The sequence below is a fragment of the Natrix helvetica genome, assembly GCF_964273705.1.
Source record: "Natrix helvetica genome assembly, chromosome: 5".
Classification (NCBI taxonomy): domain Eukaryota; kingdom Metazoa; phylum Chordata; class Lepidosauria; order Squamata; family Natricidae; genus Natrix; species Natrix helvetica.
Genome location: NC_138551.1, coordinates 73,594,410 through 73,607,982, shown reverse-complemented (window position 1 = coordinate 73,607,982; position 13,573 = coordinate 73,594,410). Strand labels below are relative to the sequence as shown.

Here is a 13,573-nt window from a genome sequence, read left to right as displayed (position 1 = left end):
CACCCGCCTAGATCACATACTCTCCTGGCTTCCAAACCAGCACCTTAACCACTACAGAAAGCTGCCTCCGAATAGCTGGAGTTAGTCTGGTTGTAACAAACTGGAAATAGATAACAGCTCAAATGGATGTCAGTTAAATGCTGTAATAAATCCTGTTGGAAGATTATTTCTTATCTGTTTTTGTCTTGCCTGCCATTTTTGAATGGAAATGATAAAGGAAGGTAGAATTCTGACTCCATCCACAATGAAGGAAGTGAGATAGCCACATCGGACAGATTTCGCTTTCCGAAATGGAGAGCCAAGCGAAAGATTGTCAGCTACGTCTCTCCTCTTCATTTCTCTGGTTGAAGACAGTCACACCAGCTGCGACTGTGGAGACTTCGCCACCCATTTTGGTACGCATTAGCACTCTTCTCTTTGAAATCTGATTCATGTTGGTGTCTGCGGTCTCTTGTCCACTGCACCGGAACAGCTGAATTAGACATTTCCGGAACTTAAAATGAAACAACAAACGGTTACAATCAATATTTTATCAATAACTCAATGTTTATAATACCTTTAAAAAGTCCTCAGTCTTGTTTCAGAAGCCCTTTATTAGAATTGATATAGGCCGAAAAAGAGTGACTAGCACCATGTTTAGCAGGGATAAAGAAGGAGAAAGAAGGGGGAAGTTGTGAAAAAAGAAAGGGATATCAGAAGGAGAAATGTGTGATCTGTTGCATTAAATGGTTTAAGCTTCCAGGCCATGCAGCCCCAACAATCCACTGTATTCCATTATTTCTCAACCTTTTCAGCTTTGCAAGCATGGACTTGTTGTTGTTGTTGTTGTTGTTGTTGTTGTTGTTGTTGTTGTTATTCATGCTTATTATGATTCTTGATGAATGTATTCTATTTTATTTTTCTTATGTACACTGAGCGCATTTGCACCAAAGACAAAATCCATAACAATGACATGATTAGTTATTGGAAACTAGAATATGAAAAATGTCAATTTGGGACTGGATATTGGGATTTTTAATAAAGTGTCTAATCACACTTGGCCAAAAAAGAATTCTATTCTATTCTATTCTATAGTTGGAAAAGTTTTGAAATCCACAAAATTTTAAAGCTGGCAAGGTTGGGAAACAATGGACTATTCTAAACAGAAGTTAGTTTTCTGAAGTGTAGCCCATAACTGCCAAAATGATCCCTAATATCTAGATGCTTATGCAACCAAAGCCATCTCTGGAAGTTTGGGGATTTCCACAACGTGGAACATCTTCAACCATGTAAGGCTACTGCCTCAGATGAGGCAACTCTTGGCTAGAAAATTATTTCCATGATTTCAGAGTATACTGTTGCAACTGTACTCCATCTTGTGGATATGGAAAAAAAAGGTAAGTGACAGAAGCTAGAGTGAAACTAGAATGACCAAGGAAAAGAAACTATGAGAAATATGAGATTAATCTCTCAAAGAAGAAAAGGAAAATGAAATCTACTTGGAAGAGAGTTGAAAGAATTATGTTACAAACTGCCATAGAGTTACATTTGGCTTTACATTTAAATATGGAGTTACATTTTAAAAAATGACAAACCCAAAAGTTTATAGATGAAAAAAAAATGCCTATAAGAGAATGCTGAAAAAATGATGAGAGAATATGTATAATGTGTATATAGAAAACAGCACAGGTGTAAAAGATTGTAATAAAGAATAAGAAAGGGTATCAATAATAAAAAAGAGTATTTGATGGATATTTTTTTAAAGTTTGGAAATGGGTGAAGAAGGCTAAACAAGGAGATCCCAACCAAAAGAATGGCATTAAAGGCTAAAACAAGAGATTGTAGGAAAAATATATTGTTGAAACTGCATAAGAATGTAGCTATATGTTCAAGAGGGAAATGATGAGAGGGTGATGAACGTTAAAGCTGCATGTAATTCAGGGAAGGGGAAATATGGCCCCTTTATGATTTGTGGACTTCAACTCCCAGAAGTCCACAAGTAATACAGGGGCCATTTCCCCACCTTTGATATTGTAATTGGATGATATTGAAAATATGAGTGTATTTGCTTATGGAATGTAATTTATTGAAAGTGTGTATAAGGAGAGAGTGAATGCAAAAGTGAATGCAAAACTATTGTAGGGTTAGTTTGTGAAGTATGCCTAGAAAAGCGTTTGACACAATGAAAAGATACAATAGACAATGGGGATCCACATTTGGAAAGTTAAGTGTGGCTTTGTGCTGGGCAGGAGGTATACAGGTCAAAAATGAATCGAAAAGGGTATGCGTGTGGATTTAGCAAAAGCATGTGATAAATTAAATAGGCTTCAATCATGCATGATAACTGTGCATTAGTTGTTTAAGGTTGGTTGCCAAATAAGATAAGAGCAGCATACAATAGAAGTAAGCAAATGAAGGTGAATAGACATGTTCCAGGATTACGTTGCAGGATCCGAACTGTGTCAGTCACCAAGACCAGAAGTGTTGTCTTGTGAGTTTTTGAACTCATGCTGGAGCCCATCCTCAGGGAACTTCTCTGTGTGCTTTGCAACAGGTAAACAGCCATGAGTGACTCAAATATGTTCAAAATATAAATTAAATGCAACTAAATGTACAATGGAAAATAAGTGGGTGAAACTGAACGAGGCCCAGTGTTTGGAATCTAAATCACCACTACTGGGGTCACTAGTCCCTGGTCCATTAATAAGCCCCTTTAAATGATAGTTGTTTTCTTTAGAACTGAAAGTTAATATGCCGTCAGTCAGATTCATTAATTTAAAGAATACACAGGAAAACCAAGTAGGAGTTTTCTTCATGGATTCTTAAGGGTTTATGTTCTTAATCACCAGTACCTGATTGTTCATAAAGACATAGATGACTGGATTATAAACTGTGGCTGTTTTGGAAAAAAAGGCTGGGATTGCAGCAAGGCGAGGATCCAGCTCAATCGAGGGACAGCTGGTGGCCAAGATGGAAAAGGCCGCATATGGACTCCAGCAGATTAAAAAAGCAAGGATCATAATCACCACCATTCTGGCAACTTGTCTTTCTGGCTTCTGTACAGGCCCTAATCTGCCTTGAGCGTCTGAAACCTGGAAAGGAAAGAGAAATGTTTAGTTGCAGGGGTGTCAAACTGAAGGCCCGAGGGCCAGATCCGACCTGCAGGGTGCTTAGATCTGGCCCGTGGAAGCCCCCTGGAAACAGCGAAGGACTGGCCTCCGCCAGCGAAAACAGGCTCCCAAGCTCCATTTTTGGCTGCAGCGGCCTCCTGAAACCCTCTGCCAGAAAATACAGAGCTCGGGAGGACCATGCGCAGCCCTCCTGAGCTCCGTTTTTTTCTGACAGAGAGTTGCAGGAGGCCATTGCAGCCAAAAATGGAGTTTTGGAAGCTGGAGCCCATTTTCAGTGGCGGAGGGCTTGGGCCACCACAGGCACCCCTGACATAAGTGACATTGAACTGACCACGCTCACCAAGCCACACCCATCCAGCCACGCCCACTCCAGCCACAGCCACCCAGGTTCTCCCCCAAGGTCAAACACAACCCTGATGTGGTCCTCAATGAAATCAAGTTTGACACTCTTGATCTAGTGGGCTAGCAAAGTGAGGGCTTTGGCCCAGAATCCTGCTGCAAATGTGGATTAAACAGCACAAGTGAAAATTAGTCCCCATTTACTTGCAAAACCTAAATCAGATTGTGGCCTATATGTCAAAATTTAAGGAGGGCCAGAATAGATCAAGCTAAGGATATTAAGATGACTATCATCAACCAAGGCAAAACAACATAGCACTAAATGCAAAACAATCAATAATTCAGTGCATATGTAGCTTCAATCCTAATGCAATTAAAAATAATAAGTGATTGAAATTTGCAACTCCTCATGTTACTTTTCATAAATCTGCCAGAATGCATAAAGACAGACCAGGGTTAGTTCTGAATAAACCTATGAGAAGATTAAGTAGGACTGAGACTTCTTTGAGCAGGACTGGATATTTCCAAGGTCCTTTTCAAATGTAAGATAATGCACTGAAGAATCCTTAGCATGTGATTTTAGACTTCACGGGAACTTTAAGAAATGAATCAGAGTTGGTAATACTTACTGCTTAAAATGTCAAGCAAAAGTTGTGAACGCTCAGGTTCGAATTCTCACTAAACCTTTCTATAGCTTTAGGCATAAATCAGTGGTGGGTTTCAAAATTTTTTAGAACCTCTTCTGTAGGTGTGGCTTGCTTTGTGGGAGAGGCTTGCCAGCCATGTGACCAGGTGAGAATGGCCAACTTGTAAAATGTGGTGAAACTCACTTAACAACGCTCTTGCTTAGCAATCAAAATGTTGGCTCAGAAACTCTGGCATTTGAAGCAAGCAAGTCTTGAAGCTGTCGAGTTACAAGACACTTGCACCCCTAACCCTTTAGAAAAAAAAAAACCCAGGGGTATTCAAACTTGACAGTTTTAAGATTTGTGAGCTTCAACTCCCAGAACTCCTCCTCTCGCTCTTCATCTTGATGACATGCGGATGGGTGGGGGGAGGGAGCTGGAACCGGTTCTAAACGGCACTGTAGATTTGTGGAACCTCTTCTATAGAAGAGGTTAAAACTGGCAGGAACCCACCCCTGGCATAAATCCATCAGATAGTTGGGCTTTTGTAAATTGGAAAAAAAGGGAGGCAATCGGAAGGGAGGGAGAAAGGAAGGGAGGGAGGGAAGGAAGGGAAAAATGGAGGGAGGAGGAAGGGAGGGAGGAAGGAAGGAAGGAAATGCAAGGCCTTTTCCTTAGTGTTTCAAATGCATCCAAAACTGTTAGATTGGGTAATGGATAGGCACACACAGCTGTAACAACAGCTCTTTATTAAGTACAACAAGTGAGAACAATCCAGCAAAGGTTGAGTCTGACAGCAGCCCTTTTATAGGGAGCTGTCAGACAGATCGAACGGACCTGTTTGCTCCGCAGCTCCGCTTGGTGGAAGATCCTGGAACCTTTCACAGGCCACGGCCAGAGCTTCTAGAGCCAGTTCGCTCGGAGCTCACTGCAGGCCTGCAACATAACCAGATAGGTTTCCCGGTGCCCTCGGGCTTGAGCTGGCCATGGAAGGAGTGAGTGTTTACTCCGTTTGGGTAGGGCTTTGGCTAACTTGTGCAGCAGTTACCTCTGGTTGTCTAAGAGTGGAGTTGGAGAGGCGGCCACGGAGTTGGTCAACGTGCCTTCTCCAATTCCGACCATCCTCGAGCTCTACAATATAAGAGCAAGGACCAGTGATGCCTATCACCATGGCAGGAATCCACAGTTCTCCCGGCATAGTTGTGGGTGTATACCGAATCCCCTACACTAAATATCCGAATCTTGCTTGTGGAGTCTGGGGACGATGTGGCAGAATAATTGGGGTATAGCCGGTCTAAGTGGGACCTTAGCTGGTGACCCATGAGAAGCTCGGAGGGGCTTCTCCCTGTAGTGGCACTGGGTGTGATGTGCTGAATTAGCATATAGTGGTCAACCTGTGTTTGCCAATCTCCCGGGCCCATCCTAGAGAGGGCCTCTTTTGCAGATCTCACCATTCTCTCCGCCTGACCATTGGAGGCCGGATGGAATGGCATGACCAGGGCATGCCTGATTCCATGAGCTGCTAGGAAGGTCTCAAATTGCATGGCCATGAATTGGGGCCCATTGTCAGAGACCAAGATGTCGGGCAGGCCGTGCATGGAGAAAAGTCTCCGTAGTACCTTGATGACCGCTTCTGCTGTAATGGAGGTCATCAGGACTACCTCTAACCATTTCGAGTAGGCGTCCACAACTATGAGAAATGTCTGGCCGTGAACTGGGCCAGCAAAGTCAATGTGCACCCCAGACCATGGTGCTTGAGGTCGCTCCCACTCCTTAGCGGAAATGGCAAGCCGATCTGGCATGGTCTCCTCGGCAGCTAGCACAAGGCGGGAGATGCGGTTTCAATTTGCACGCCGGCCGGGCGCAGCTACTGTGCATGGGGCAGCTGTCATCTTCCTTGCCCTCTGAGCTCTTGGGCTCTGCAGCCTCACGATGTACGTGTGTACTCTTTCACGTGTCTTGTGGAGCGCTTTGGCGCTGCAGTCTCAGTAGATTTGATGGCTGATTTGGACACCCTGGCTTCGTCCAAGGTGATCTGCAGAGTGAGGTTAGATTTAGCGAGTAACCTCCTCTGTAGGTTAATGTCCCGCACGCCACAAATTATGCAGTCCAGAATCAGCTCGTCCAGGTCCCGGAATTCGCAGTATGCTGCGGCCTTGCGAAGCGCCGCAACATACTCATTAATCAACTCGCCCTCTTTCTGGTTCCTGATGTTAAACTCATGCCGGAGAAGGTGCTTGGACGGCTTGGGGGCATAGTGGGTCCTCAGCGTCTGCTTGAGCACGGACCAGGTGCCTGATTGCAGCAGTGTCGGCTCAGAGAGGTCTTTCGCCGTCTCGAACACTTCCCGGCCACAGTATCCGAGGAACATGTTCTTCTTGCAGCCTTCAGAAAGGCCCATTAGGTCGTTTACTTCGAGGAAGTAGTCAAATCATAGCATGTACAAATCCCAGTGCTCGGTGACTGGGTGATATGGAGTCGGTGGGCCTGCATGGCCATTTTGTGTTCTGAGGGCGTTTTGAGTTTGCTGCTCAAAAATGGCTGCTCGAAGCCACGCTGAGCTCCGGGCTGGATGTACTTGCTGGATTGCTATTCTCTTTTTTGGTTCGCCTAGTTGCCTTACAATCCCACCTTCGTTGCTAGATTGGGTAATGGATAGGCATACACAAGTTTAACGGTAACAACAGCTCTTTATTAAATACAACAAGTGAGAACAATCCAGCGAAGGCTGAGTCTGACAGCAGCTCTTTTATAGGGAGCTGTCAGACCCTTCAACCAATAGGATTAAGCCTCTGTTTCCCCCCGGAACAGAGGACCTTGTTGGAAACCACTGTAGTTAGAACAAGTATCTAACAAAATCAATTTATTTCCATCTTCTGGCCTTCCATTTTACCAGCAATGAAGGATGCAGTTAACCCTATAGCTTTGTCGAACTGCAATAGCCAGGTACCTTAAGTAGCTTGGTCAATGGTAATGCATGCTAGAGTTGCAATTCAGCAAGATTTGGGTGGTAAGTGATTTCTCATCTGTTAAGCATATTAACAGGATATTAATATGGGCAATAAAAGCCACTGAAGTCCATGGAGGTAAAATATATGCACAGGTAGTTCATTAGCGACCGTTCAAAGTTACAACAGCACTGAAAAAAGTGACTTATGACCATTTTTCACATTTGTGTCTGCTGCAGCATCTCCATGGTCACATGATCAAAACTCAGACACTTGGCAACTGATTCATATTTATGACGGTTCCAGTATCCCAGGTCATGTGATCACCTTTGGTGACCTTATGACAAGCACAGTCAATGGGGAAATCAGATTCTCATAACAACTATGTTATGAACTTCACTGTAGTGATTCACATAACAACTGTGGCAAGAAAGGTTGTAAAATTGGGCAAAATTCACTTAGCAACACAAATTGTGGACTGAATTGTGGTCATAAGTTGAGGACTATCTGTATTACATTGATTCTCTCTCTCTCTCTCTCTCTCACACACACACACACACAGAGTGAGAGAGTACACACACATAGTGTTCTATTACTTTTCATTTAAAATCATTGCTTTACTCTGCATTTGAAATGAAAATTACAATCAAATATTTTGTTTGATTGGAAAGAGAAAGGACATTAATCATTGTTCCGACTTGAAATCTGATTTTTCAAAGAGTAGCTGAAAATTCCAGAGAAACTGTGAGGGAAGAAGACTGGGTTGAAACAGCAGGAAGCCAAAATTTGCTAGTGCGTAGGAATGTGCTCCAAACAGCAAAGCAGAAGAAAAACAAATTAGATCACATGAAAACAAGAATTGTTCTCCCTAAATTTTAGTCACTCTTGACAGATTCCCAGAAACATTGTGAGATATTGATATCGTTTTCCGGTGCTTCTACTCTATACAGTAATATCCTGCAACATAAATCGTTATATAAACGTTTCTGGGGGCATAAAATCCATCTTTTCTTCTATCCCTCTGAGGGTTGTGAAAAAGGATCCTTCTGTTGGTGCATCAGTAAAGGCAGATAAATTCTTTTAACCTGGACACTTAATTTAATATATTATGGTTTTAGCTCGTTGAAGAATTGTTTCACTACTTCCATCGGTATGGTTTCCCATCCCATTTATATTTTGCTTTTGTCTGATACTCTTTGTGAATTGACTTGAAAGGTTCATAATTAAAGGAGCGCTTAGGGGTGGTTTAAAAGAATAAAGGGCATTTCTTTATGCTGCTGGGGAGAAGGGCAAGGATCCGCTTGTCCATCTTCCCTCAGAGAGACTCTCTGAACTTCTGTGATTTAGTTATAACTTCTGTGCAAGTATGCATCGTCCAGAGCAGCACCAAAATGTTGCTTTGCTAGCATCAGATAGGATTGTATGAACTCACAAAATTACTAGCCTGAAAAAAGTGGAGTATAAAAGGAATAATATCTAGCACTTCCATTATTGCCATAGAGAAAATATCCATCATCCTTCAACACAATAGATGCATACTATCATTAGCTGCTTTGTTGTCTGTGTACATTTGTACATAAACATATACAGCAGGGGGTGTCAAATTCAAGGCCCAGGCTTAGATCTAACCTGGAGGGGGGGCCATTCTGGAAACAGTGAAGGACTGACCCAAGGTGCCTCTGCCAGTGAGAACAGAGCTTGGGAGGGCCACACCTGATCCATTTTTGCTGACAGAGTGTTGCAGGAGGCCATCCCATCTGAAAATGGAGCTCAGGAGCCCATTTGCACTGGCAGAACACTTGGGCTGCAGAAACCCCCAAGGCAAGTGATGTCAAGCTGGCCACATCCCCCCACCCCAAAGTCAAACACAACCCTGATGCGGCCCTCAATGAAATTGAGTTTGACACCCCTCATATACAGTGTGAGTAGGTGGGTGGGTGTTTATTCTTGCGTTTACTCTGTGTCTTGGTTCACTCTTCTGCTGAAAAAAGAGTCCACTTTCTATCAGATTATCAACCAAACGATATAACATCGAAAGTGTCAAATTCTATATTATTGGCTTTTCTTTATTTAAACAGGTGAGTGTATTCATTACACAATAAAGAATATTAAATTATATATTCTAATTGTTTTGTAGAGTCCAAAGGAAACGAAGCAGTTAGAAAATAGAAAATAATATTAGAATGTTTCAGTGAAGTCACTGTAATTGTCCATTGATTTGGTACTTGCCTGAGATTTAATTCATAAAATAAAATAAACTTTATATTTAACTTTGAAGGCAGGTTAATATTATCCAGGGCACCATAGATGTCCTAGTTTCCAAGGATGACATATTAAAGATTACATATTTACCATTGCTAAAATATTTCCCCTTAACACAAAATGCCATTCCTTGAAATGCATCATTATTTTGTAAGCTGCCCAGAGTCAATAGTGAGATGGGTGGCATGTAAATTTATTATAAATAAAATAAATTATATTGCAGTATATATTTCTATGGTTATAAACATTTGTACCTACCTTTCTAAGTTTCCGCATCAGTTTTCCATAGGATCCCAAAATAACCAACAAGGGCATTATGAAACAAGTGGTGAAGAAGGTAATAATGAAAGTATGATCGTTATATTCTCCAGAATACCTATAAAAGTCAGATGCAAGCAAACCTGTTAGGTTCTGTTAGATGAAAAGTAGTTAGTCAAAGGCTGCTTCCCTGAATTGCCTTACCAGTTGGGTTCACAAGTGGTCCCAATCTTGCTCGGAGTATAGCTGCTCCACCCCATTGTTGGAGGGATGGTCCATATCAAGGAGAAAACCCACACAAAGGCTATTCCTAGAGCAGCATGCTTCCCCTTGAAGTGCCCATTTCCCAGGGGATGGCAAATTACAACATAGCGCTCAAATGCAAGCAGAGCAAGTGACCAGAGCGCAACAATTCCTGTAATGAGAATAAGATATGTTACAGAGCAAGAGAATAGACCATAGTTTATTCAATTAAGGCCAGCTTTCCAGCAAGGAAACCAAAGTCCAGAATTCCATTTATAGGACCATCTACTCCAGGGGTGTCAAACTCAAGGCCTGGGGGCGAGATTTGGGCCAGCGTGACCCTCCTGAGCTCCGTTTTTTTTCTGGCAGGTTGCAGCAAGCCGTCGCAGGCAAAAACGGAGCTTGTGAGCCCGTTTTCACTGCCAGAGCACTTGGGCTGCCACAGGCACTCCCAACATGAGTGACATTGAGCTGGCCATGCCTACTCTGGCCTGCCCGCTCCACCACCACCACCCCGAGGTCAAACACAACCCTGATACGGCCAGTGGTGGGTTTCAAATAATTTAACAACCGGTTCTCTGCCCTAATGATTTCTTCAAACAACCACTTCACCAAACTGCTCAGAAAGTTAACAACTAGTTCTCCCAAAGTGGTGCAAACTAGCTGAATCCCATTACTGAATATGGCCCTCCCTTCAATGAAATTGAGTTTGATACCCCTGATCTATTCTAAACGTCTCTTCCTGACATAGCAATATATTATCGAGACTGAGAGCTGTTATTGTCCAGAATACCAGACAGTAAATTTGCTCAAGCCTAGTTGAATACATCAGCAATAATACTGCAACTTTGGCCACCCAAAGCATGTTTCTTTAGTCCTGAGCCTTGGCTTTTCCCCAAAACTAATACAAGATCCTGTCTGGCCACTGATCCAGGTTTCTTGGCCATAAGGCTTTCTGGACAATTTGGGGACAAATGTGTCTTAGGATCACTACAATCAATGGGAAGAAATGGAATCCACCTTGATTTTCATCATGGAAAGTTGTGATACAAATCAGTTTACAATATCCAAAGATTGAAAGCCAATATCAGAGCATTCAAATAGTGTTGTTGCTTCATTCCAAAACACTGTGGCTGTCGGGAATGTGAACTGTTTGAAGGTATACAGCTCAACCTTTGTGCCTGGTCCTGCATGACTCCCAGAGTGCAATAGTGATATAGAGTTCAGTGACGTTCAGGCACAGATGCTTTACACCAAGGATTGAGAATAGTAGTACAGTAATGATTGAAAGGACTGACACTGAAAATTGAATCTTTGTTTTGAATGTTCTTTCTCTAACTCCCCCCATAATATTTAGACACACTTCCCTGTCTACTGACATCTTTGCTCTTATCAACTTTCCTGTCTGATGACATCAAATGATGTTGATGGAACGGAGCATGTTGTTGACAAGAGAACATAGAGAATATCATAGGCATCCCTAATTGTGATGGCTCCAAAATGATAGAACCCACATTGTGATATCACCACAAAAACTCCATTCTTTTATGCTTATATTATGATTAAAATCATCGTCTTTTAATGACACCATAATTCCTTGTGGGGTGCTGGGCAACTGAATGGAGCTGTGTGTTTACTGGCCTGATGCCCTTCCTGTTGCCAATGCGGAATTATATTCAGCAGATATATTCTCAACATGCCCAAAGAGAGAAATATTTGCTCTACCTAGGATCGAACTCACAGCTCCACCTCTAGGCCACCACACCACTCTTACGCTTATATTGTGATGACACATGTAAATTCACAAGAGGCCACAATTGACATCAAAACAATGCAATGTTTCATCACTGCCTAGTCCTATTCCAACAGATACTAACTGGGCAAACTGGGTGCCCTTCTTCCCAATGTTGACAGCTCCGGAGCTTCCTCCTCCCTCAATTGTTGGCAACATCAGGTCTCAAGATTAGATGAAGGATCTTTCATAGAAATAGAATGTGCTGAATTCAGTAGGTTTCCCTACAATTTGGTCAGGTTACTTACTGTACATAGAATTGTAGATTTCTTTTTAAATATCTCAATACTTCAATTTTTAAAAAAACCACCTGTGCATAATATGCATTATTATTGAGCAGGGAAGTTCTACAGTATACCGGTAATTATCCCTGGACAGTATTTGAAGGGAGGATTGGGAAGTTGAAAAAGAGATAAAGAAGAAAACTGTGGCAAATCACTTCTATATCTTTATCAAGAAATCTACAAGAATGTGTCCATTAAGTCACCAAGAATCAAGCTTCACTCCAAGAAGACTTAATGTACAACACAGGTTAGCCCAATGTTTAATCTTAATCAAATATAATTTGATTAAAACAGTACTATGGATAGTGAAGCAGAACAGCTTACTAAACTTAACCTAGGGAGTAACTTTAGTTGCTAGAAAAGATACTAAGCTGATTGGAAAATACGTAGGATCTATTTGATAGCCAAGTCTGTTTTTTATGTGTAACTTCAGACACAAACTAACTGACCAGTACTTGATCAAATAAGAACATTATAGTTACCATGGGATACAATATCGTTATTTGACAAGGAGACCCACTTTACCATGATCGTTTCAAATTATATTATTATGAAAGTGGGTTTTATTCCCACCTCTTCAAAAAAAAACTTTTCTTCTTCAGCCTTTTAAGAGAGACATCTCTATAAATACTAGCCTATATTGAAAAGGGCTACCTTACAGTATGTAATTTTCTCTTGTTTCAGAAATGAAAGCAGTTACCAAGAAATCATCTTGTGTACGGTTCAATAGTCACCATCAGCATTAGCAAATGCCAGCTTGGCAGTATTAGCCAATGCCATCTGTATACGCACTGTGAAGTTCGTAGATTGTGCACACACATTCCTTTCCCCTGGTCCAGAACCACACAGACTGCAGAAGTTAAAAGTGCAAATGCCACTTGTTCTAAAGGTTGTGAAAAAAACAAACTTTCCACTTACCAAAGAACGTGACCGCAAAGCCTTCCAGGACGCACGCCCAGTGGCCCATGTAAAAATAACCCTTGAGATTAGTTAGGAAGCTGATTGTTCCCCCAAGCAGAGATACAAGGAAGTCAGCCACGGAGAGATTCACAATGACATAGTTGAGAGGTTGCCTCAACTGTTTGAATTTAACAGTGATGAAGATGACAATAAAATTTTCAAACAGGGACAAGGAGGTCACCAGGAACATCAGAGCAGAGAGTAGATGGAAATTCCAGAATTCAATGAAGTCCAATGGTTGTGAGAAGGGATCCACCGGTGACAAATGTGAGGAGGCATCTATCAGCAAAGACCCATTTTCAGATTCTCTCCTCGCTCCATCCATTTCTGTCGTTTACCTCAGAAGAGCAGGTAATATTAGGAAACAGATTTTATTCCTAAAAGGAATAGTTTCTCTAGAAGCTTGCCCTTAAAAAAAATCACATTCAGTACATTAGCAAAACAAAGTTCCCTGTGAAAAGATGTTCAGCACTTCCAAGGGCTTCAACTCAAAACAAAGAAGCAGAAGGAAACAGCCTGATTCTCCTTCGTTTTCTCTCTTTCAACTGTGCTGCCTCCGGACCAGTCAGGATTGAAAGATCAGTGGGGTTCCGGCATCTGACTCTTTCATGCCAGGCATAGAATTGCAGGGATGGCCCCACCAGCATCTAATCCAATGGAGACAGACAAACCACAGATAGAAGCGGGCAGTAATCTTTCCCAGGGTCTCTCCTCCTGCTTCTCCTCCAAATCTCAGAGACTTGTTTGCTTT

At 42.1% G+C, this 13,573-nt stretch overlaps 1 protein-coding gene across 1 annotated transcript; it reads right to left on the bottom strand.

Moving 5' to 3' along the window:
- Positions 1-313: 313 nt before the first annotated feature.
- Positions 314-13,147, bottom strand: LOC309393459 (vertebrate ancient opsin-like; the record flags this gene model as incomplete). Its single annotated transcript, XM_081955731.1, has 5 exons — positions 314-493; positions 2,832-3,071; positions 9,544-9,661; positions 9,748-9,958; positions 12,781-13,147. 5 exons carry the CDS (start codon positions 13,145-13,147, stop codon positions 314-316), a joined length of 1,116 nt encoding a protein of 371 aa, XP_081811857.1.
- Positions 13,148-13,573: the final 426 nt, after the last annotated feature.